Consider the following 27,784-nt stretch of genomic DNA (forward strand, 5'->3'; position numbering starts at 1 on the left):
CAGTGAAAAAGTGGTGCCCAAAGCCCCAGATTATCTTACGTATAAGTTTAATTTCGAACTTGTGTCTCTGTTGTAGTTTAGTAATATCAAAAGCATTATATACACTAACGTCCAATAAATCAATGTTGGCTCAACGTGTTATGGCCCGTCTAGTATTATGAGTCGTCTTCCTCTTCACATGCGTAGACAATCTATCGTTGTATCACAGTTGTAGAGTTTGGTTAGACAAACAAGTACTTCAAGCTGAGATCGAGTTACAACCACACTTACTACTCCATCCACAAAAGATACAGAGAGAAAGAAAGAACGGAAGAAAGAGAGAAAGAGAGGAAATTGGAAGAAAAAGGAAGAGAGAGAGAGAGAGAGAGAAAGAGAAAGAGAAAGTGGAGGTAGAAAAAAGAGAGGGCAGAGATGGAAGAGAAAGAGAAAATAGATTACTGAAAGCACTCAATTTACCTAAAATATATTTTACAAGTATTAATACATTAACTTAGAAAAGTGTAAAGTTTTATGTAAAAGACGCGCGTTTATCATGTGGCAATACCATTAATATTGGGTGCATGTTATAGATGTAGGGATTGGGAATAAAGGGATAAATGTAAAAACAAAAATTTCATTTTCTCATTAAACAAAACATTTGCGATTTATTTTATTTTTAACAGTCATTTAAAAATAGAACCAAAAGGGGCGACATATATTCGGCAAACTATCTTGTTATGGCACACGGAAAACCCCTTTTTGTGATTTTTTTATTTTACTAACGCCCCCCCCCCAACAAAGCATATCGTCACTTGGACGTAAAGGATTACTATTTAAAACCATGTCTAGGAAAGATGGAGAAGATATTTGTTTACGTTACATTTAAACTTCTGTATATCAGTACAGCCAGGGAAGCAGGTAGCAGGAAGGGAAATCTAGCTGTTCGAGGGAAGAAGTCGTTAGAGTAAAAAAGCCTTCTGGCGTTTGGGGACCTCGACAGTGAAGGGGTGTGATTTTGCTAAGTGAGTTTGTCGGGGATATATACGTCGAGAGGGAACAAGTGCAGCAAATTCATCAGTGTATTCTATTAATGTTATTATATTCTACCATTCTATTCGTCTAGCTGAAATCACAATCAATAATTCCCCCCCCCACTCTTTATCTTTGCCTAAACCTAAACGTAGATTCCATAAACAAAGCTTGTTTCTTAGAACTGTACGAATGTGGAACTCTGTTCTGTTTTCTTGCTTTCAAACTGACTATAATATGGCCGTATTCAAGTCCAACATAAACAAGTTCTTGATGAGCCACCCTTTTAAGTGATCTAATTTACAAAATGTTCACTACTAACGATTACTACGAAATTTTCCCATTTACCACTGTACGCTCTGTAACTCTTATCCTCGAGTCGTCTCCTGGCCTTGATAAGTGGTGACTCCTTTGTAAAAAATAAAAAATACTTGTAAAACAGGTACAGAAATGCAACATTGTGACGATGAGACAGTGGTTGGAGCTTAATTTACAAAATGGGACTTATTAGATTGAAAACTTTTGGGGGGACTATCCAAGAGGGGGAAATTAATGGTAGATGCCCCAGCCCAGATGTGGCAACAATACTCCATGCATGAGCGAATGGTGGCCGTGTAGAGGTACAGGATACTCTCAGATGTGAGTAGTATTCTATCACGATAGAGGGAACCCGCCTTCTTTGCAGCAGCCTCCGCTATGTCTTTAATATATTTGTTCCAGTTCATATTGCCCGTGGATGTTAAGCTGAGGAGTTTGAAGGAAGAATTCTCAGGTCGGATGTTATTTGTCACGGATATCGCTGGGAGAGGCGTCTTGTAATTATTAAAGGAGAGCAGCTTAGTCTTACTAGCCTTAAATATTACTATCCATTTACGACCCCATTCCACTACAGTCTGGAAGTCATTTTCTAACGATTCTGCCATTGTCTTAGATTTGTGTACATCTGTTCTTCCCTCGTGTATGCTATAGAGCGTTGTATCACCAGCAAATATACACATCTCAGACATAATATTATCAGGGAGGTCGTTTATGAATGTCAAGATAAACCACTCTTCTGTTAGAAGAAAGACTCAAAAAGACCTATAAGAAAACTTGGAAAGGTTGGAGATCAAAGGGCCCGCAAAGTTGCTGCAGAAGAAGTACAATGATGCTGAAAACTTTCACGCTATCGAAAGAATTAAAGCCATTGAAAGAGACTGAAGTTATCAATCACAAAGACTATAATTCTACATTCACAAGTTCAGAAAAGTAACACGACTCAGAACAAAGTATGAATGTATCCTTGTCTCAAGCAGTGTACTTGAGAGTCCACCACCGAGGCCATCATTACGCAGTAAATCTTTCTTTATGAACACTGACTTGTGCATCTTCTGCCAAAAGAAAACAGAAATGAAACCTATCTAGTTGCCACTTTTGAGATTTCTAAAAAAATTCTCGAAGGAGTTACAAAAGAACATGCCAGGTATAATCTTCAGTGTAACGTCCAGTACAATAGACAAGCATACAAGTACAGTGTAAAGCATACAAGTACAGCGTAAAGCATACAAGTACAGTATAAAGCACACAAGTACAGCATAAAGCATACAAGTACAGCGTAAAGCATACATGTACAGTATAAAGCATACAAGTACAGTGTAAAGAATACAAGTACAGCGTAAAGCATACAAGTACAGTGTAAAGCATACAAGTACAATGTAAAACATACAAGTACAGCATAAAGCATACAAGTACAGTGTAAAGCATACAAGTACAGCGTAAAGCATACAAGTACAGCGTAAAGCATACTAGTACAGTGTAAAGCATACAAGTACAGCATAAAGCATACAAGTACAGTGTAAAGCATACAAGTACAGTGTAAAGCATACAAGTACAGCGTAAAGCATACAAGTACAACGTAAAGCATACGAGTACAGTGTAAAGCATACAAGTACAGCGTAAAGCATACAAGTACAGTGTACAGCATACAATTACAGTGTAAAGCATACAAGTACAGCGTAAATCATAGAAGTACAGTATAAAGCAACCAAGTACAGCGTAAATCATAGAAGTACAGTGTAAAGCATACGAGTACAGTGTAAAGCATACGAGTACAGTGTAAAGCATACCAGTACAGCGTAAAGCATACGAGTACAGTGTAAAGCATATGAGTACAGTGTAAAGCATACGAGTACAGTGTAAAGCATACAAGTACAGTGTAAAGCATACGAGTACAGTGTAAAGCATACGAGTACAGTGTAAAGCATACGAGTACAGTGTAAAGCATACCAGTACAGTGTAAAGCATACAAGTACAGTGTAAAGCATATGAGTACAGTGTAAAGCATACGAGTACAGCGTAAAGCATACAAGTAGAGTGTAAAGCATACGAGTACAGTGTAAAGCATACGTGTACAGCGTAAAGCATACAAGTACAGTGTAAAGCATACAAGTACAGCTTAAAGCATACCAGTGGAGTGTAAAGCATACGAGTACAGCGTAAAGCATACACGTACAGTGTAAAGCGTACGAGTACAGCGTAAAGCATACAAGTACAGTGTAAAGCATACGAGTACAGTGTACAGCATACGAGTACAGCGTAAAGCATACATGTACAGTATAAAGCATACAAGTACAGTGTAAAGAATACAAGTACAGCGTAAAGCATACAAGTACAGTGTAAAGCATACAAGTACAATGTAAAACATACAAGTACAGCATAAAGCATACAAGTACAGTGTAAAGCATACAAGTACAGCGTAAAGCATACAAGTACAGCGTAAAGCATACTAGTACAGTGTAAAGCATACAAGTACAGCATAAAGCATACAAGTACAGTGTAAAGCATACAAGTACAGTGTAAAGCATACAAGTACAGCGTAAAGCATACAAGTACAACGTAAAGCATACGAGTACAGTGTAAAGCATACAAGTACAGCGTAAAGCATACAAGTACAGTGTACAGCATACAATTACAGTGTAAAGCATACAAGTACAGCGTAAATCATAGAAGTACAGTATAAAGCAACCAAGTACAGCGTAAATCATAGAAGTACAGTGTAAAGCATACGAGTACAGTGTAAAGCATACGAGTACAGTGTAAAGCATACCAGTACAGCGTAAAGCATACGAGTACAGTGTAAAGCATATGAGTACAGTGTAAAGCATACGAGTAAAGTGTAAAGCATACAAGTACAGTGTAAAGCATACGAGTACAGTGTAAAGCATACGAGTACAGTGTAAAGCATACGAGTACAGTGTAAAGCATACCAGTACAGTGTAAAGCATACAAGTACAGTGTAAAGCATATGAGTACAGTGTAAAGCATACGAGTACAGCGTAAAGCATACAAGTAGAGTGTAAAGCATACGAGTACAGTGTAAAGCATACGTGTACAGCGTAAAGCATACAAGTACAGTGTAAAGCATACAAGTACAGCTTAAAGCATACCAGTGGAGTGTAAAGCATACGAGTACAGCGTAAAGCATACACGTACAGTGTAAAGCGTACGAGTACAGCGTAAAGCATACAAGTACAGTGTAAAGCATACGAGTACAGTGTACAGCATACGAGTACAGCGTAAAGCATACAAGTACAGCGTAAAGCATAAAAGTACAGTGTAAAGCATACGAGTACAGTGTAAAGCATACGAGTACAGTGTGAAGCATACAAGCACAGCATAAAGCATACAAGTACAGCGTAAAGCATACAAGTACAGTGTAAAGCATACGAGTACAGCGTAAAGCATACAAGTACAGTGTAAAGCATACAAGTACAGTGTAAAGCATACGAGTACAACGTAAAGCATACAAGTAAAGTGTAAAGAATACGAGTACAGTGTAAAGCATAGAAGTACAGCAAAAGCATACAAGTACAGTGTAAAGCATACGAGTACAGCGTAAAGCATACGAGTACAGTGTAAAGCATACAAGTACAGCAAAAGCATACAAGTACAGCGTAAAGCATAAAAGTACAGTGTAAATCATACAAGTACAGTGTAAAGCATACAAGTACAGCGTAAAGCATACAAGTACAGCGTAAAGCATACAAGTACAGCGTAAAGCATACAAGTACAGTGTAAAGCATACGAGTACAGTGTAAAGCATACAAGTACAGCGTAAAGCATACAAGTACAGTGTAAAGCATACAAGTACAGTGTAAAGCAAACGAGTACAGTGTAAAGCATACGAGTACAGCGTTAAGCATACAAGTACAGTGTAAAGCTTACGAGTACAGCGTAAAGCATACAAGTACAGTGTAAATAATACAAGTAAAGCGTAAATAATACAAGTACAGTGTAAAGCATACAAGTACAGTGTAAAGCATACGAGTACAGCGTAAAGCATACAAGTACAGGGTAAAGCATACGAGTACAGTGTAAAGCATACGAGTACAACGTAAAGCATACGAGTACAGTGTAAAGCATACAAGTACAGTGTAAAGCATACAAGTACAGCGTAAAGCATACGAGTACAGCGTAAAGCATACAAGTACAGTGTAAAGCATACGAGTACAGTGCAAAACATACAAGTTGAGTGTAAAGCATACAAGTACAGTGTAAAGCATACAAGTACAGTGTAAAGCACAAAAGTACAGTGTAAAGCATACGAGTACAGTGTAAAGCATACGAGTACAGTGTAAAGCATACAAGTACAGTGTAAAGCATACGAGTACAGCGTAAAGCATACAAGTACAGTGTAAAGCATACGAGTACAGTGTAAAGTATACCAGTACAGTTTAAAGCATACGAGTACAGTTTAAAGCATACAAGCACAGTGTAAAGCATACGAGTACAGTGTAAAGCATGCAAGTACAGTGTAAAGCATACAAGTACAGTGTAAAGCATACGAGTACAGTGTAAAGCATACGATTACAGCGTAAAGCATACAAGTACAGTGTAAATCATACAAGTACAGTGTAAAGCATACGAGTACAGTGTAAAACATACTAGTACAGCGTAAAGCATATAAGTACAGTGTAAAGCATACGAGTACAGCCTAACGCATACGAGTACAGTGTAAAGCATACAAGTACAGTTTAAAGCATACAAGTACAGTGCAAATCATACAAGTACAGCGTAAAGCATACAAGTACAGTGTAAAGCATAAGAGTACAGCAAAAGCATACAAGTACAGTGTAAATCATACAAGTACAGTGTAAATCATACGAGTACAGCGTAAAGCATAAAAGTACAGTGTAAAGCATCCAAGTACAGTGTAAAACATATAAGTACAGTGTAAATCATACGAGTACAGTGTAAAGCATACAAGTACAGTGTAAAGCATACGAGTACAGTATAAAGCATACACGTACAGTGTAAAGCTTACGAGTACAGCGTAAAGCATAGAAGTACAGTGTAAATCATACAAGTACAGTGTAAATCATACAAGTACAGTGTAAAGCATACGAGTACAGTGTAAAGCATACGACTACAGCGTAAAGCATACAAGTACAGTGTAAAGCATAAAAGTACAGTGAAAGCATACGAGTACAGTGTAAAGCATACGAGTACAGCGTAAAGCATACAAGTACAGTGTAAAACATACGAGTACAGCGTAAAGCATACAAGTACAGTGTAAATCATACAAGTACAGTGTAAATCATACAAGTACAGTGTAAATAATACGAGTACAGTGTAAAGCATACGAGTACAGTGTAAAGCGTATGAGTACAGTGTAAAGCATGCAAGTACAGTGTAAAGCATACGAGTACAGCGTAAAGCATACAAGTCCAGCGTAACGCATACGAGTACAGTGTAAAGCTTACGAGTACAGCGTAAAGCATACAAGTACAGTGTAAATCATACAAGTACTGTGTAAGCATACAAGTACAGTGTAAGCATACAAGTACAGCGCAAAGCATACAAGTACAGTGTACAGCATACAAGTACAGCATAAAGCATACAAGTACAGTGTAAAGCATACAAGTACAGTGTAAAGCATACGAGTACAGCGTACAGCATGCAAGTACAGTGTAAAGCATACAAGTACAGCGTAAATCATACAAGTACAGTGTAAAGCATACAAGTACAGCGTAAAGCATACGAGTACAGTGTAAAGCATACGAGTACAGTGTATGCATACGAGTACAGCATAAAGCATACAAGTACAGTGTAAAGCATCCAAGTACAGTATAAAGCATATAAGTACAGTGTAAAGCATACAAGTACAGTGCAAAGCATACGAGTACAGTGTAAAGCATACGAGTACAGCGTAAAGCATACAAGTACAGTGTGAATCATACAAGTACAGTGTAAAGCATACGAGTACAGTGTAAAGAATACGAGTACAGCATAAAGCATATAAGTACAGTGTAAATCATACGAGTACAGCGTAAAGCATACAAGTACAGTGTAAATCATACAAGTACAGTGTAAAGCATACAAGTACTGCGTAAAGCATACAAGTACAGTGTACAGCATACAAGTACAACATGAAGCATACAAGTACAGTGTAAAGCATACAAATACAGTGTAAAGCATACGAGTAAAGCGTAAAGCATACAAGTACAGTGTAAATCATACAAGTACAGTGTAAATCATACAAGTACAGTGTAAAGCATAAGAGTACAGCGTAATGCATACAAGTACAGTGTAAAGCATACAAGTACAGCGTAAAGCATACGAGTACAGTGTAAAGCATACGAGTACAGCGTAAAGCATACAAGTACAGTGTAAAGCATAAAAGTACAGCATAAAGCATACAAGTACAGTGTAAAGCATACGAGTACAGCGTAAAGCATACAAGTACCGTGTAAAGCATACAAGTATAGCATAAAGCATACAAGTACAGTGTAAAGCATACGAGTACAGCGTAAAGCATACAAGTACAGTGTAAAGCATACAAGTACAGTGTAAAGCATACGAATACAATGTAATGCATACGAGTACAGTGTAAAGCATACAAATACAGTGTAAAGCACAAAAGTACAGTGTAAAGCATACGAGTACAGTGTAAAGCATACGAGTACAGTGTAAAGCATACGAGTACAGTGTAAAGCATACGAGTACAGTGTAAAGCGTACGAGTACAGTGTAAAGCATACGAGTACAGTGTAAAGCATACGAGTACAGTGTAAAGCATACGAGTACAGTGTAAAGCATACGAGTACAGTGTAAAGCATACGAGTACAGTGTAAAGCGTACGAGTACAGTGTAAAGCGTACGAGTACAGCGTAAAGCATATAAGTACAGTGCAGAGCATACAAGTACAGCATAAAGCATACAAGTACAGTGTAAAGCATACAAGTACAGTGGAAAGCATACAAGTACAGTGTAAAGTATACGAGTACAGTGTAAAGCATACGAGTACAGCGTAAAGCATACAAGTACAGCGTAAAGCATACAAGTACAGTGTAAAGCATACAAGTACAGTGTAAAGCATACACGTACAGTGTAAAGCTTACGAGTACAGCGTAAAACATACAAGTACAGTGTAAATCATACAAGTACAGTGTAAATCATACAAGTACAGTGTAAAGCATACAAGTACAGTGTAAAGCATAAAAGTACAGTGAAAGCATACGAGTACAGTGTAAAGCATACGAGTACAGCGTAAAGCATACATGTACAGTGTAAAACATACGAGTACAGCGTAAAGCATACAAGTACAGTGTAAATCATACAAGTACAGTGTAAATCATACAAGTACAGTGTAAAGCATACGAGTACAGTGTAAAGCATACGAGTACAGTGTAAAGCGTACGAGTACAGTGTAAAGCATGCAAGTATAGTGTAAAGCATACGAGTACAGCGTAAAGCATACAAGTCCAGCGTAACGCATACGAGTACAGTGTAAAGCATACGAGTACAGCGTAAAGCATACAAGTACAGTGTAAATCATACAAGTACTGTGTAAGCATACAAGTACAGTGTAAGCATACAAGTACAGCGCAAAGCATACAAGTACAGTGTACAGCATACAAGTACAGCATAAAGCATACAAGTACAGTGTAAAGCATACAAGTACAGTGTAAAGCATACGACTACAGCGTAAAGCATACAAGTACAGTGTAAAGCATACAAGTACAGCGAAAATCATACAAGTACAGTGTAAAGCATACAAGTACAGCGTAAAGCATACGAGTACAGTGTAAAGCATACGAGTACAGTGTATGCATACGAGTACAGTGTAAAGCGTACGAGTACAGCGTAAAGCATACAAGTACAGTGCAAAGCATACGAGTACAGCATAAAGCATACAAGTACTGTGTAAAGCATCCAAGTACAGTATAAAGCATATAAGTACAGTGTAAAGCATACAAGTACAGTGCAAAGCATACGAGTACAGTGTAAAGCATACGAGTACAGCGTAAAGCATACAAGTACAGTGTAAATTATACAAGTACAGTGTAAAGCATACGAGTACAGTGTAAAGCATACGAGTACAGCATAAAGTACAGTGTAAAGCATACAAGAACTGCGTAAAGCATACAAGTACAGTGTACAGCATACAAGTACAACATGAAGCATACAAGTACAGTGTAAAGCATACAAGTACAGTGTAAAGCATACGAGTAAAGCGTAAAGCATACAAGTAAAGTGTAACTCATACAAGTACAGTGTAAATCATACAAGTACAGTGTAAAGCATAAGAGTACAGCGTAATGCATACAAGTACAGTGTAAAGCATACAAGTACAGCGTAAAGCAGACGAGTACAGTGTAAAGCATACGAGTACAGCGTAAAGCATACAAGTACCGTGTAAAGCATACAAGTATAGCATAAAGCATACAAGTACAGTGTAAAGCATACGAGTACAGCGTAAAGCATACAAGTACAGTGTAAAGCATACAAGTACAGTGTAAATCATACGAATACAATGTAAAGCATACGAGTACAGCGTAAAGAATACAAGTACAGTGTAAAGCATACGAGTACAGTGTAAAGCATACGAGTACAGCGTAAAGCATACATGTACAGTGTAAAGCATACGAGTACAGCGGAAAGCATACAAGTACAGTGTAAAGCATACGAGTACAGTGCAAATCATACGAGTACAGTTTAAAGCATACGAGTACAGTGTAAAGCATACGAGTACAGTGTAAAACGTACGAGTACAGCGTAAAGCATACAAGTACAGTGTAAAGCATACGAGTACAGCGTAAAGCATACAAGTCCAGCGTAACGCATACGAGTACAGTGTAAAGCATACGAGTACAGCGTAAAGCATACAAGTACAGTGTAAATCATACAAGTACTGTGTAAGCATACAAGTACAGTGTAAGCATACAAGTACAGCGCGAAGCATACAAGTACAGTGTACAGCATACAAGTACAGTGTAAAGCATACAAGTACAGTGTAAAGCATACAAGTACAGTGTAAAGCATACGAGTACAGCGTAAAGCATACAAGTACAGTGTAAAGCATACGAGCACAGTGTAAAGCTTACGAGTACAGTTTAAAGCATACAAGTACAGTGTAAAGCATACGAGTACAGTGTGAAGCATACGAGTACAGGGCAAAGCATACGAGTACAGCCTAAAGCATACAAGTACAGTTTAAAGCATACAAGCACAATGTAAAGCATACGAGTACAGTGTAAAGCATACGAGCACAGTGTAAAGCATACGAGAGTACAGTTTAAAGCATACGAGTACAGCTTAAGCATACGAGTACAGTTTAAAGCACACAAGCACAGTGTAAAGCATACGAGTACAGTGTAAAGCATACGAGTACAGTGTAAAGCATACAAGTACAGTGTAAAGCATACGAGTACAGTGTAAAGCATACGAGCACAGTGTAAAGCATACGAGTACAGTTTAAAGCATACGAGTACAGCGTAAAGCATACAAGCACAGTGTAAAGCATACGAGTACAGTTTAAAGCATACAAGCACAGTGTAAAGCATACGAGTACAGTGTAAAGCATACGAGTACAGTTTAAAGCACACAAGCACAGTGTAAAGCATACGAATACAGTGTAAAGCATACGAGTACAGTTTAAAGCACACAAGCACAGTGTAAAGCATACGAGTACAGTGTAAAGCATACGAGTACAGTTTAAAGCACACAAGCACAGTGTAAAGCATACGAATACAGTGTAAAGCATACGAGTACAGTGTAAAGCATACAAGTACAGTGTAAACCATACGAGCACAGTGTAAAGCATACGAGTACAGTTTAAAGCATACGAGTACAGCGTAAAGCATACGAGTACAGTGTAAAGCATACAAGCACAGTGTAAAGCATACGAGTACAGTGTAAAGCATACAAGTACAGTATAAAGCATACGAGTACAGCGTTAAGCATACAAGTACAGCGTAAGGCATACGAGTACAGTGTAAAGCATCCAAGTACAGCGTAAAGCATACAAGTATAGCGTAAAGCATACAAGTACAGCGTAAAGCATTTAAGTACAGCTAAAGCATACGAGTACAGCGTAAAGCAGACGAGTACAGCGTAAAGCATACATGTATAGCGTAAAGCATACAAGTACAGCGTAAAGCATATAAGTACAGTGTAAAGCATACAAGTACAGCGTAAAGCATACAAGTACAGCCTAAAGCATATAAGTACAGCGTAAAGCATATAAGTACAGCGTAAAGCGTACAAGTACAGTGTAAAGCATACAAGTACAGCGTGAAGCATACAAGTACAGCGTAAAGCATATAGGTACAGCGTAAAGCATACGAGTACAGTGTAAAGCATACAAGTACAGCGTAAAGCATACAAGTACAGCGTAAAGCATACAAGTACAGCGTAAAGCATAAGAGTACAGTGTAACGCATGCGAGTACAGTGTAAAGCATCCAAGTACAGCGTAAAGCATACAAGTACAGTGTAAAGCATCCAAGTACAGCGTAAAGCATACAAGTACAGCGTAAAGCATTCGAGTACAGTGTAAAGCATACAAGTACAGCGTAAAGCATACATGTACAGTATAAAGCATACACGTACAGCGTAAAGCATTCGAGTACAGTGTAAAGCATCCAAGTACAGCGTAAAGCATACATGTACAGTATAAAGCATACAAGTACAGCGTAAAGCATACAAGTACAGCATAAAGCATACAAGTACAGTGTAAAGCATACAAGTACAGTGTAAAGCATACAAGTACAGCGTAAAGCATACAAGTACAGCGTAAAGCATACGAGTACAGTGTAACGCATGCGAGTACAGTGTAAAGCATACAAGTACAGTGTAAAGTATACATGTACAGTATAAAGCATACGAGTACAGCGTAAAGCATACAAGTACAGTGTAAAGCATACAAGTACAGCATAAAGCATACAAGTACAGCGTAAAGCATACGAGTACAGTGTAACGCATAAGAGTACAGTGTAAAGCATCCAAGTACAGTGTAAAGCATACAAGTACAGTGTAAAGCATACAAGTACAGCGTAAAGCATTCGAGTACAGTGTAAAGTATACAAGTACAGTATAAAGCATACATGTACAGTATAAAGCATACAAGTACAGCGTAAAGCATACAAGTACAGTGTAAAGCATACAAGTACAGTGTAAAGCATACAAGTGCAGTGTAAAGTATACGAGTACACTGTAAAACATACGAGTACAGCTCAAACGGCCAGAGATATCTGTTGTGACAAAGTCGCGTCTGAAGTGTCTACTGAACTGTTTCGAGGTGACATCTATGCACTGTTTGATGTTGGGAACGATAACCTCCTTGCTCATCGAATTTGGCTTGAAGCTGGACAATACCGGGACAATAAATTCCGCCTAAAAAGAAACTGCACTTTCTTCTTCTGGGCCAGATCGACTAGGTCCCAACAGCTCAACCCACATCAACCACAGTTGTTGTTTTCTACACAGGCATCCAAGATTGCTTTTCAGACGTTGAAAAAGAAATCTTAAAAAATGTAGATCAGCACATGTGTGGATGATCTTAGGCCAACCCAGTTCTCTTACTCAGAGACAAATTCGATCCTGACTTTACACCACTGTGCGTTACGCAATAGAGATGCTATCAAATCTTATCCTGGCATAGACAACTGTACATCAACCAGCAAAGAAAATGCCGAAAAATGTGTCCCAGAGAGCTTGTTTCTTTTTCTCAGTATTTTGCTGTCAGGGGAAATGAACGGTCAGTTCGTCGTTGAAAGCTAATTAGAGGAAGAGATGTAGAAGTATAGATAGTATTCTGTCTTTATTTCTGTCTCTCTCTACCCTCTCTCTCTTTCTCGTTATCTTTCTATGTCTCTTTTCTTGATGTCATAAACAAACGAAAAGTCTCTCCTCGTCCATCGATATACATTGAAACTTCCACATTAGCATCGTTCCATTATAACGTAATTGGAAAAGAAATAAGAAGACTATTCTTTAAGGTACTTCTATTCAATCCGTGCGTTTAGCAATGGGAATGTTATTTGAAATTTAAGCATACAAGACAAACATAAATGCGATTTATAATTTGAGCATTAAAGACGAACAAAAAATGTTTTCAAGTTGTTCAATGTCTTAACATAATGAAATCTACTACTTGAGACTCTGAAATCTAGTTGCACACTCGTGCGGAATTCAAAATAGAACCTTACCCCGTTTTGAACCCGTCCTTCAAAGCGGACGGTGATGTCCATATTCTCATAGAAGCATGCATTATAAAACCCTGGTATACTGTCTATTTATTCTCTATGTAAGTCTTCTGATAGCAGTCGTAGAAACTCAGAAACATGCAACGTATAATTCTCTGTCTATAATCCCGGCAACATGTGTTCTATTTTCATTGTAATTGGGGCGATACTGTATTTCTTCTTTAGTATTAATGTTTGTTGTTTTGCTTATGCATTTTATACGGTGTGCCACTTTATATGGTTCGTATCACACTTTCAGCAAACTTTATCTCTAAATAAATCTTTTTATTTAAAAAATTTTTTTTACAAGGTGGTCACCACTTATCAAGGCACGGAAGCCACTCAGGGATAAGGGTTATTGTAAGTACAGTACGTTAGTGTGGGTATTTAAAGTGTCTACTTAAAAGGGCGGTTCATCAGAAATTTGTTTACGTTGGACTTGAAGACATCCAAGTTGTAGTCAGGAGGGAAACAGGCAGACGGAACAGAGTTCCACAGGCGTGCAGTTCTAAGAAAGAAGCTTTGTTCATGGAATCTACGTTTTGATTTAGGTATAGATAAAGAGTGGGGAAAGTTTTTGACAATGGATTCAGCTATACTGTAGCTGGATATCTTGTGAAGTAGGCCTTTATGCCATACCTTGTCGAAGGCCTTTCATAGGTCAAGAGCAATTACCCTGGAAAGGAAGCCTTTGTAAAGAGATTCACTAATCCTATGAGATATAGCCGTTAGCACATCTGTGGTAGATCTTGCAGAACAGAAATCATATTGCGTGTCACTAAGAAGGTTATTTCTGCTGAGGTGGTTGACTATTTCTCTATTTAATATGGATTCCAGCAACTTACTCATGACACACAGGAGACTTATTGGTCTGTATTGAGAGGGAGATGACTTATCACCTGAGTTCTTAAATACAGGGCATACTGATGAGGTTTTCCAAGGTGTTGGAAAGCACTTCTCCTTAAGACAACGTTTAAACATTTTCGTAAGTATAGGAGCAAGTTCTGGTTGAAGCTTTTTTAACACTATAATTGGGATGCCGTCAGAGCCATTAGCTTTACTGGAATCAAGGATCTTGATTTGCTTGGCGACCTCATGCACAGATATTTGTGTGTTACCTAGCGTGTTCTGTGTTATAGGAGGAAATATGGGGAGTTGATGGCCTTCGTCGCATAGGGTAGAATTAGCTGCAAAGTTCTTGGCAAATAGTTTGGCCTTGTCTGAAGCTGAGGAGATGACCTCTGGTCCGTTGATGTGCAACTGTTTTCTCAATATTGTTCTTAGCCCTTTCTTTCAACATCCATAACACACTACTCAATAAGTACCGGCTGGATATCTAGATACGCTACTAATAAACATCCATATGATTTTTATAAAGTACTAACCCTCAAAGTGTACATGGAAACGATTTGATTTGTGTTATTCAGACTATTTTATCGAAAACAACTGTTACGAGGTGATATACTAACTGTAAAGACAATCGTACTGACACAAATAATGTTGAACACTCAAGTTGGCCAATTTAGAAAATCTAGATTTTTTACAAACATTGGTCGATCGTAAATTGGAGTCGTGTGAGAGTTGAAGCTGTCAGAAAGCATTCACTATTTTATATGAACATTTGTCACGGAGAAAGCTGCATTCAATGTGAATGCCACGTTTGCTCGCAATCGATCAAATGCAACAACATGTCAATTATTGCTTGTAACTGTTTAAATGAACAAATAAGATTTTTTGTCGCATTAATATGTAACACTGAAGTATAGCTTCATCACTTTACAATCATCTCAGCGGAAACAGAATGTAAACTCCGCCGAAAACGCCCAAGACTCAAACATTCACAAAGTTTTAACCTCTGTATTTTGGGATGCGCTAAGCATGTTATTTATTAATTACCTTGGAAAATGAAGAATCACAAACAGACGAACCTTATTAATATATTTGAATGAAGAAATCGATAAAATGATCAGAAATGAAGAAGAAGAAAGTGCTCTTTTACCAAAACAATGTGCATTTTCACAAATCGATCACAGCAATGGCAATAAATTATATTTCGAATTTGCTTTATTGACTGTTCATATACCTGAAACAAATACTCTAAGTAAAATAATTCGACTCCAATGACGAAGTGAATTAAGAAAATGAAGTATATTTTAAGACCAAAGGGAAGTCGCTTGAAAACAAAAAAAAGCACCCAATTGTTAGAGAAGCGTTTGAATCCGTGTATCATCCGAGAAGATTATGTTGTTAAATAGAATTTCGCCTGAAAGTCCGTGTATCATCCGAGAAGATTATGTTGTTAAATAGAATTTCGCCTAAAAGTCCGTGTATCATCCGAGAAGATTATGTTGTTAAATAGAATTTCGCCTAAAAGTCCGTGTATCATCCGAGAAGATTATGTTGTTAAATAGAATTTCGCCTAAAAGTCCGTGTATCATCCGAGAAGATTATGTTGTTAAATAAAGTCGAATTTCGCCTAAAAGTTGTTTTATTAGTTATGTCCGGGACTTAATGATGTGTTGGTTTTTTTACGATAACATAACACAAAAAAATGTCGACCCAATGTACGGGAAAAATATATCCTAACACATGGTCGCTTAAAAATCGAATAGACTTATCCTAAGATTATCCTTTTTATTAATTTTTCGAAATGCTTACAATTCTTACCTGATTCAATATTTGCCTTCTCTTCATCTCTATAAGAGCCATTCGATGGACTGCTACTCAAATTACTAATCTGAGTCGTCAATTTCGGTTTCCTGTTAAGAATTTGATTTGGTGATTCGGGAACATCTGTAAAATTAAATGTACGGAAAACGAATACAAAATAATCTTTAAAGCATATCAGCACTCTTTGAATTATTACCGAAATACAAGACTTCATTCTAAACAACACACCGTATGCGAGTAATGAAACACAAGTTATCATTTTACCCATGACTGCGATTAGAGGGGGGGGGGAATCATATTTTCCCTAACAGTATTAATGTGTAAATGTAATACAGTTGAATTAATTGGGTTTGAACGCAGCATAACCAATTTTATAGTTCGCTATGAGATCCATTATCATAATCACGAACCGTCTTAATAATAATAATAATAATAATAATAATAATAATAATAATAATAATAATAATGATGATGATGATGATGATGATGATGGTGATGATGATGATGATGATGATGATAAAAAAATAATAATAATTTTCGATAATTTTCAAAAAGCGTGATAACAAATTAAAAATAAATCTCACAATACTACTTTTGTGAATGCTAACCGATTGGGAACCACTTCAAATGATTTCACAAGGAAATCTTTTTTTTTGCTTTATTAATGAGTCAGTACTTCCCGTAACAAAAACAAACAGGGTTAATAAGCTAACTACATTACAGTTTAAAACAGCAATTTATCTCCATTTATCAGAAACATAGCTCATGGAATGTGAGAAATTTCTGTTACCTGAGCCGGGTATTGTTCTGAAGGATGGGAAATAGAGATTTTCGACCCTTTCATAGTATTCAGTATCACTTAATCATAGATTAGTCGATTTCATAAACTCTTATGCCCCAGTGTCTTTAGTCGTGAAAAGTAAAACAAAATTCTTTGTGAAATCAATTGCTGTTGTCTCAGAAAGCTGGAAAAGCTTATGACAAATGTGGGCACTAAATAAAATACCATGCTATTTTCTTATATTCATCTTTGGTACGAATTATATTTCTATATAAATAAAACAGTAGATGTATGTCTGTGTGTTTAATCGATAAACTCTTAAACTACTGTTTATGTAACACTGAAATTAACAGGAAATAGTAACCATACACTATGGGTGGTTTATAAGAGGTAAAATCTTTGTTGGGATTAATGAATGATGGGTACAGAAATATGTCAGCAAGTTGAAAAATAAAATATTAATTTCAACTTGCCGACATATTTTCATTGGTTTTACGCGTGCGCAGAATCAATCATAGGTAGAATTGATTTCATTATAAGTTTCTCTTATCTATCTGTCAGGTTAGCTCAAACGATAAGGAACACTAAATGTTTTGGCATCGATTCTAGCTGATGGCATCCAAGTCATTTTTGTTTTGAACTTTTGACATCAGTACTAGATATATAGATACACTAGCAAACCGCTTGGCATTGCCCAGTCATAAAATACGCTTAAAATGATATTTTGATTAATGCAGATTTCGTACTTATTATTATATTATATTGGACCCAATATATAGTTAATGGTTAAAGAAAAAATGATTGGTGGTTCACCACCGAGAATCGAATCCAAAACGTTTAGCTTACGATTTACTTTTTCCTTTGACGTTAATGCTTGAGCTATGAGGACATGCTTGCCACAAAGCTAAAAGTTAAAATATGGACAAATAGCTATTATGTTACGCATGCATATTCGTAATGCTGTCGTTCGACCTTCACCTGACAAATTCCATTTTTTTAATTTTCACACTTTTACACCGATTTTCTCCGACTAAAACCCAAATAAAAAGCTTCGCATTGGTTCGAATACCTTATATATTAAGTTTCATATCTGTAGACCAAAAATTGGCAGAAGAGTTTGGTAGGCAACAATTTTTTAAACAAATATATATATATATATATATATATATATATATATATATATATATATATATAAAGAAGTTTGTGTTTTTACGCAAATATTACATCTAGAACATCTGCATGAATATAATTACACGTAATAGTTAACTAAAGATGAGCATCCCATAAGAAAACCGAAAAAAACTAATAGGGAATTAATTAAAATGAATTTTTAAAAGAATATGCAAATTAGCTAGATCTTTTGCAGATGATGCAATTTCACGGATCATATATAACTAAATTGCATTTTCTGTGTAAATAAATAAAAAAAGGAGTTTCAATATGAATATCAAACACAAAAAATAAGACAAATTTATAGGAGTATAGATAATATTAAACAAAGAATTGGTTCTGTAATAATAAATACGAAATCTGCATGAATTAAATATATATTTAAGCGTATTTTATGATCGACAAAGTCGTCCCGCCCCCGTCAGTAATAAACCATTGGAGGTACACGAAAGGATAATCAAACAATTATTGTCCCTCTATTATATGTAATAAGATGTAAGTTTCCAATTTTAGAGCTTTTAGGATCGTGGAGTTATCCATTAGATGACATTAAGCTCAAATCCATTGTGACTTCAAGTGATATTAATTGCCACATTTATTGGTGTTGCTAAAACACGAAATTGCACTCAGTGTACACATTACATCACGAACAACTGATTTGCATTATTTGAATTATTCGAACTACTGTTCTCATCTTGAGTGTCATCTGCACAACGTTTCGACCGATGTAATCTATGACCGTCTTCAGGTGTATCTTGTCGAACTTGGAAATTCGAATGGAACTCTTTATTTAATCCACGGAGGTAACATGCTTTCCTTCCGTCAGTCATAGCCGAGTAGAAGTCTTAAGTAATTTACAATTGTATTCATAGTATCCCCAGCACTAAGGATTGAACCTTCAACCCCCAGAAAAGTGTTATTTAGAACTGAATTTTACCTTGTACTTTATTCGCTTCGCCATGGGCACTCGCGGACAATTCTAGTATGAATTTGGGGTCGGAGGTTACTTTGACCGAAACGTTGTGAGAATAAAACTCAATATGAAAACAGTAACCTAATAATCTAAATAATCCAAATTGTCAATCCTCATGTCAAACATTTAGAAACATGAATAGCTTAATCATGTCGATAACTCTTCTTGGATTCTTTTGACTCGTGCTATCGAACCATCTCTATCAAACATCACTATCGACAGTTTTTTTACAGTCGTTTCTTAGTTGATGAGGTCTTCCAAACGATTGGTCGCTTAACGAATTCTATAATATGTGAGTCACAAACTCTGACTTCTCCAGGAGTGGACAGGAAGTCCTCTCTCTCTTAGTCAGACTGAGACAGAAAGAAGGTGTTCGTATAGGCGTTCTTAGTTGAATAGCCAGCTAAAAGCAAACATATTAATACTTATATGAAGATTTTAAACTATGTGTTTTATATAGGTGCTTTTTACTTATTAATTTTTTGCCTATTGTTTTGTTGTTTTTATCTAATACTTTGTTAGACCCACTTCCATATTCAGAAGTTTTTTTTTATATCATCATTATAATTTGAAGATACAATCCTGATATTGGAATTAATATCCATTCTCCCAATCAATACTCCGCATCCTCAGGTCAAGAGACTAATCTTTGCAAACCAATCAGGTCGAGAATTTTCTTGACTTGTTCCTTCTAACAATCCATGCCAGACATGGCTGTCAGCAGGTTCTTCACATGACAATGTTGGTCGATGTAGACGTGATGATGTCTTAAAACTGATATTTTGTCATATAATGGATTCCATAAAAGAGTGTCATCCAAAAGCCCTTACTCTTCAGGAGTGATAAACAAACTCTCTCTCTCTCTCTCTCTCTCTCTCTCTTTTATCGAGACTGAGATAGGAGGAAGAGATTTCTATAGACATTTATCAATTACGAGGGGCGTGCAATAAGTAATGTCCCTGATCCAATTTCCATAGTAGTAGAGCAACGAAACTTGGCACAGTTATTAGTTTTTCTCTACATAGAAATCACCCAGAGTTATGCATTTCTCCCATCGTTTGATGCATCTCTGGAGATCGTTTTTGTAGAACACCTCAGGTTGGGCCTCCAACCACGACGTGACTTCAGAAATCAAGGCTGCATCATCTGGGAAACGCTTTCCTTTCAAAAACAACTTCATAGTTGGGAAGAAGTGAAAGTCAGAGGGTGCAAGGTCAAGAGAGTAGGGAGGATGGGGAGGATTTCATAACCACACGCCCGTGCTTCTGATCTGGCGACATGCGAGTTGTGGCCGGAGCGTTGTCCTGCAGGAGGAGAGTACCTTTGCTGATCTTTCCCCACCTCTTGATTTTGATAGCTTCCCTTAATTTCCTCAAAAGTGAAGCGTAATAGGCTCCTGTAATTGTGGTACCCGTTGCAAGGAAATCTGTCATCACTACTCCGCCCTGGTCACAGAAGACTGCGAGCATAACATTGCCAGCGGAGGGCTGCACCCTTGCCTTCTTTGGAGGTGGTGAGTCCAAGTGCTTCCACTGCATGTACTGGGCTTTGGTCTCTGGATCATAGTGATGGACCCAGGTTTCATTCTGTGTAATCAGTCTTTTGAAAAACTTTAACTCATCTTCTTGGCACATATCCAAATTCATCCTCCAGCACTCGACGCGTTCTCGCTTCTGGAATGGTGTGAGCAACCTGGGAATCCATCTGGCAGACACCTTATGCATATACAAATGGTCATGAATGATAGTTTCCACAGACCCTGTACTAAACTTGACATCTTAGGCTATTTGGTGATCTTCCAAAATGACAGCCTCAAGTTGCCGGACAGATTCCTCATCAATGGCAGAAGGGGGGCGACCAGGTCTGGGAGCTGTTTCCACAGACTTCCGGCAATGTTTGAATTCACGATGCCAGCGTTTTACAAGGTCATATGATGGGGCATTATCACCATAAGTTTCTTTAATTTCTTCAAAAGTCTCCTGTGGTGTGCGTCCTTTCAAATACAAAAACGGATCACTGCTCGACATTCAACAGGCTCCATTTCACACCTGACTCAGTTCAAACACCTGTAAAACAGAAACCACAATTCAGTTCAGTTATGTAATTTGCCACATAACCCGTAGAGATATAAATCATTGCACATGCAAAATTTCAGCTAGATCAGACAACTGGAAGTGGGTCAGGGGCATTACTTATTGCACGCATCTCGTAAATAGCAAGTTAATAGCAAGTTCATATATGAATATATTAAATATTTACCAATATGTCTTGATTGGGAATTAAATAACCTGAGAATGGTTGACATGCCAGAAAACAAAATAAACACACAAATATAAAAACTTACCTGTCTTCTGATTTCTATTGTTTTTTGTTGTTAAGAGATTAGCGTAAAACGTCTTAATCATCCGTTTGTAATAGCCGTCCAGTTTCAGGATTTCTTCATGTGTGCCACTTTCCACAATTCGACCCTGGTCCAACACAAGGATGTGATCGCAATCTTTTAAGAACTGAAATAAATATACATTTTTTACAAGCATTTTAGTATGTATGCACGCTTTCAACGCTATAACACATAACATCTTCGGCATGACAAAGTTGTGATTCCTGTCTGTTCTGGAGACAGACCCTTATAACCATATATAGTCGGTTGGTTGGTTGGTTGTTGCTTGTTTTACGGCATATCAACCCTTTTCGGGTTATTTAATGCCAAATCCAAAGATTCGGAAGAAATTTTTTTTTAATAGAATATATTTGTTGTTTTCACGTCGGTTTCTATTTAACCCATAGTTGGGACCCTAACAGGTACTACTACTCCGGGTCAGAGTGGACCTGGGAGCAATGGTAATTAAAGGGTGGCTCCACACTCCCCAAAGCCCACAAGCTGGGGCCTCACCACTGGATATAGTTTAAGGTCATATCCAGGACCCCCATTGAGGGACTTTTACCCTCTGCAGGGGGAGGGGGCAGTCGGCGTATTCTAATGCCCCACCGACAGGGCCCATATATAGTCAGTAAATACATGATCCACATTTCATTTCGATCAAAGAAAAAAAAAACACGCCAAACAACTTAATTTTGTTCATATTTATAATTTGAAAATGGACATAGATCCTCATAACTGTATATAAATTTCTGAAAGTACATTACCAAGAGCATTTGGGTAAATATATATTATTTGGATCAAATAGCTTTGAACACCATCGTATGAATTGCGTGCGAAATTGAAATCGAAAAAAAGGAAATGCGAGAATTTTTACTGTGTTGATCGCATAACAATTATAGAAATAAAAAATGACGCTCATCTAGTTTACGATCCAATCTCTGGAAATTTCGCAACCAAAACATGCTGAAGCAATTAGCCAATCAGCTGTCCAAAACGACGAGTTTTATAAAAGCGTGAAATTCATTAAATTTTTACTCACAAATAACATTCAACACTCTATTTCAACATGAAACACTCCATTTCCTCATGTTAAGAATAGCTTTCTAAATAAAAGCCATTCTTAACATGCAGAAGGAGCTACTGTGTTTTGAAAAAATCGTCTGGCAGTCATTGTTTCAGCATTTTTCGATTGCTTATTTAACTTATCGGAAGATACTGATACATGTTGTCGGAGATTGACTCGTAAACAAGATATATAGAAAAAAAATTATTAACAAGAAATTCAGGGATTATAGAAGGCGCGTACAAGGGCTTCATTAATTTCCGAGTAATGTCGCTTGACATGAAACTTAATATATAAGATATTCGAACCCATGCGAAACTGGGTTATATATATACATATACATACATATATATATATATATATATATATATATATATATATATATATATATACTTGTTTATTGTTATATAAACATGGTCACATCCTGCTGCTACAAATAGCCACTTGTTTCAATCAAACAACAGATATCATTAGGCAGCGACTTGGCTATTCAAAAGTTCAATGAATAATCTTTATTAGATTATTCATTGAACTTTTGAATAGTCAAGTCGCTGCCTAATGATATCTGTTGTTTGATTGAAACAAGTGGCTATTTGTAGCAGCAGGATGTGACCATGTTTATATAACAATAAACAAGTATTATCAGCTCTTTTTATTGAGCACTATCTAACCAACCTCGTTGAATTCATTAGTCCATTACTTTTGAATAAAAACCCCCGAGTATAAGCCACGACCGAGAATCGAAGCCAAAACGTTTAGCTTACGGTGTACTTTTTCCTTTGATGTTAATGCATGAGCTATGAAGATATGTTTGCTGCAATGCTAAAAATTAAAACACGAACCAATAGCTACTACGTTTTATTTTCTTTTTAAATAAACAGAAAAAAGAGGCATATATATATATATATATATATATATATATATATATATATATATATATATATATATATAGGTTTAATAAAGTATGTTGAGAAACACTTCAGTAAGCGTCAATACACAAAAAAATTTGATAGGAGCATATATATATATCTATATTGATAGGAGCATATATATATATATATATATATATATATATATATATATATATATATATATATATATACTAGCTGTACCCTGCCACGCGTTGCAGTGGCTCAATTTGGTGTAATGGAAAAGTCTAATAGAAAGAGAAAATGCATGTTTCTTATATTCTTAGTACAGTTAGAAACCTACCAAATATATGTTACCATGACATAGACTAACATAATCGGTGGGGTTCTGACACTATTTTGTATAGTTTTTTTTTAGTTTTAACTCACTTTCTCAAACTTAACGTTATCAACAGTGTCCGCCACCATTTGTATCTTTCAAATACACCGATAAACACTGTTTTTCGAGCCGACTAAACGTTACATTAAATGAAAAGGGTTTGTATTACTAAACACAGATACAAAGAAGTTGTAAAAAAATAAATATACAACAAATAAATGTTATCAAAGGCAAGAAAAGTAAATGTTCTACCTAACTGAATAAGATTGTAGTGTTTTTATGTAATGTATAATGTTTAATCGGTTCAAAAACATGCAGTGTTTATCGGTATATTTGAAAATACAAATGGCGGCAGACTGTAAGTAAGACGTTAAGTTTGGGGAAATTTTGGGAAAATGAGTTTAAACTAAAAAAACTATAAAAAATACTGTTAGCAACTCACTCAATATATGTTACCGTGATGTAGGCTGACATATAATCGGTGGTTTTAAACTTTTGCTCAATACAGGTGACGACTTTTAAAAGTCCCTTTTAGTGATTACCTGGTTTTAGGATATTCGTACAACTAAACAGCAAATCTGTCCAAAAAATCCGGTATTATTTTACTTTAAGGCCCGTCTCACGTTCGTATATAACAAAATATTTTATTGTAGATTTCGGTGTGCTAAAAACGAACCTGCAAGCCGTTTCCGTCGCAAAAAGAAAGTTTTCATGATATGAAGAAATTACTTTTTCAAAAAGTGGGTGATCACTTTTCGATGTAAATTTAACTTAGAATGAGCACCCACTTTCTGACCACCTGAGATAGGGACATTTTTCTGTGTTTCTTGGCTAAAATGTTTTTTATTTGATTTCTTTTGCATGGTAATAACCCCTGAACTCTGGGACTATTTTCGATTTCACAGCCGTAGCCTTCTTTTACGCCATGCGCGAGCATAAATGAAGGCTGTCTAGCCGTGAACCCCCCCCCATCTCAGGTGGCTAGAAAGTGAGTGCTCATTTTAAGTTAAATTTACATGGAAAAATGATAACCCACTTTTCGAAAAAGTAATTTCTTCATATAAAAACTATTTTTTTTGCAACGGAAACGGTTTGTAGATTCGTTTTTAGCACACCGAAATCTACAAAAAAAGAAAGAAAAAAAAAACAAAACTTTTTCTTATATACGAACATGAGACGCACGGGCCTTAATCGAAAATGTTAGCAAAAATCCGGGGGAAAATAGTTTTCAATAAAAACAGCAAATGAATTCGATAGAAAAAAAATGGATGCTATTTAAAAAAAAAAAAAAATTGTGTGTTTCTTGGCTAAAAAGATTTTGTTTGATTTATTTTCATGGTAATAATCCCTGAACTCTGGGACTATTTTCCATTTCACAGACGTAGCCTTCGTTTATGCTACGCGCGAGCATAAACGAAGGCTGTTAAATATGCACTCGCGTACCAAACTACCTTGTCAAAAAACCTTTAAGCCACCAAATACGAAAATAAATGCGCCCTTCCTCAGGTGGCCAGAAAGTGTGTTCTCATTTTAAGTTAAATTTACATGGAAAAGTGATAACCCACTTTTTGAAAAAAGAGATTTCTTTATATCATGAAAACTATTTTTGGTACTCCTTGGACGTTAAGGTCCATGGCGACCCACAGAATTATTTAATGCTCGTTCTCTTAGTCCCCATCCTCAGTCAAGGCTAACGCATGCGCACGTAACATTTTTTTTATTTACATTGCCTTTCGCACTTTTACAAACATTATTTATTTACGTTGGCTTAACTCTTTTCATGAATAATAAAAAATGTAACTAAACCATTTATTGATAATTTGTAACTTGTACACACATTTATTTATTCATTTATTTACTTACGTTGGCTTAACTCTTTTCATGAATAAAAAAGTTTTACTCTTTAAGAATAATAAAAGGAAAAAGTTACTAAACATTTATTAATAAATTCTCACGTACTTACGTTGGCTGAACTCTTTTCATGAATTATAAAAAAAAGTAACTAAACCGTTTATTGATAATTTCTCACTTACAAACATTTTTAATTTACATTAGCGGATAAGTCTGCTGGTCGTCATGGAACTCAACGCCCACCCAAAATATGAACGTGAAACGGGCCTTAATGGAAAATTTTATCAAAATTCCGAGATGTTATTTTTTTTCAATAACATAAGAAATTAAGAATTAGACAAAATTATTTTAGGTAGGCTTCTCCAGGAAAGCTTTAAACAACAAAAAAAATGGATTATTGGAAATCGAGATGTCGTTAGATGACGTGAAAAAAAACTAAACAATTAATGTTCGATGGGTGGAAAGCCTAAAGATAAACAAATGAATTTAAAAATAAAAAATTAAAATAAACAAATTAATTTAAATTTAAAAAAGTAGGGAATGTTTTGTTGTGTACTTATCTATTAAATAGAAAATGAAATGTTGTAATTCGAAAGTTGTCAACTCATGGTGGAATAAGTGAAAGGCTCATTTCTACCGGAAATGAAATGGCGGACAGTCTCGCAGTTACGAAAAATATTTTTATTTTATTTAATATTTTTATAATTCGCAATGTTAAATTATTTTAATAACATAAAAACATTTCGGGACTTTACAGATAGATTTTCTGATAATTTCAATTAAAGTGGTAATGTAGAAATATGGTTTTATCGATTTTGAACAAACCAAGAATTACATTTATATATATATATATATATATATATATTGATAGGAGCATATATATATATATATATATATATTAATAGGAGTATATATATATATATATATATATATATATATATATATATATATTCAATAAAGACAACTACATCCAAATACTAGGCACAGCGATGGGTACCAAAATGGCACCGACATATGCCACTCTTACACTCGCCTTCCTAGAAGAGACCCTTTATGAAAGGATAGAGCAAAAGTACCGGCACAATATAAAAACACTCTTCATAAAATCTTGGAAAAGATACCTAGACGACTGCTTTATCCTCTGGAGAACCTCATGGGGGATATCAAAGAACTCCACACTTTGCTACAAAATCTACACCAAAAAATAAACTTCACACTAGAACAAAGCCCCACAGAACTACCTTTCCTAGACATCCTAGTAAAAATAAAAACAACAACAACATAATCTCAGACATCTACCACAAACCCACAGACACTCAACAATACCTCCACTTCAAAAGCCACCATCCTAAAAACTGTCTAAAATCAATACCCTACTCCCTAGCACGTAGAGTCTGCAGCATAGTTAGACAGACACCTCCGCTCAACTAGACTGAATGAACTACAAATAACACTGCAGAAAAGAGGATATCCACTACCACTAATACAGAAAGGCATTGAACTGGCTGAAAAAATTCCAATAGACCAACTAAGAACCCCAAAAGAACACAACAAAGAACAAATTTTAGCATACGTCTCTACACACAACATAAACAACCCAGAACTATTCACACAGATAACAAAAAAACCTTATCCTCCTCAATCAGAACGACAAACTAACAACATACTTAAAACAACAAAAATAATAAAAAGCAAACGCCAACCCAAAAACTTAAAACACATCCTAACTTCCTCAAAACTCGCCCCATGTACTACAAAAGGGGTTACAAAATGCAACAAACCGCGATGTGGAGTATGTGACATAATAATAGAAGGTAACACATACACATTCAAAAACCCAGCACAAACATTCAAAATAAAAAAGGATCTAAATTGCACCTCCAGAAATGTAGTATATGCACTAAGATGCACAACATGCAACAAATCCTACATAGGCGCCACCAAACATTTCAGCAATAGAGTGGCCTTACATAAGAGCAACAGCAAAATTGCAGATAACAAACACCTCTATGTTTCAAAACACGTACACACATGCAGTGGAAACAGCTTCAAAATAATACCAATCTTCCAACAGACAATTATTTTTATTTACTTACACAGGAAAAAAACTTCATCACCAGATTCACTCCTGAA

At 36.2% G+C, this 27,784-nt stretch overlaps 1 protein-coding gene across 2 annotated transcripts in view; it reads right to left on the bottom strand.

Moving 5' to 3' along the window:
• LOC145256353 (ATP-binding cassette sub-family C member 5-like) overlaps nucleotides 1-27,784 on the bottom strand; it is a 327,323-nt gene that overhangs the window by 89,970 nt on the left and 209,569 nt on the right. For both annotated transcript variants that reach the window (XM_080115176.1, XM_080115185.1), the window contains exons 19-20: nucleotides 21,451-21,613; nucleotides 16,180-16,305 (exon numbers count right to left, since the gene is read on the bottom strand). In XM_080115176.1, the coding sequence (XP_079971302.1) occupies nucleotides 16,180-16,305; nucleotides 21,451-21,613 (289 nt within the window). The remainder of the gene's footprint in view (nucleotides 1-16,179; nucleotides 16,306-21,450; nucleotides 21,614-27,784) is intronic.

Source organism: Euprymna scolopes, chromosome 3, assembly GCF_053919585.1.
Source record: "Euprymna scolopes isolate OS-2025 chromosome 3, ASM5391958v1, whole genome shotgun sequence".
In the NCBI taxonomy this organism is placed as follows: Eukaryota; Metazoa; Mollusca; class Cephalopoda; order Sepiida; family Sepiolidae; genus Euprymna; species Euprymna scolopes.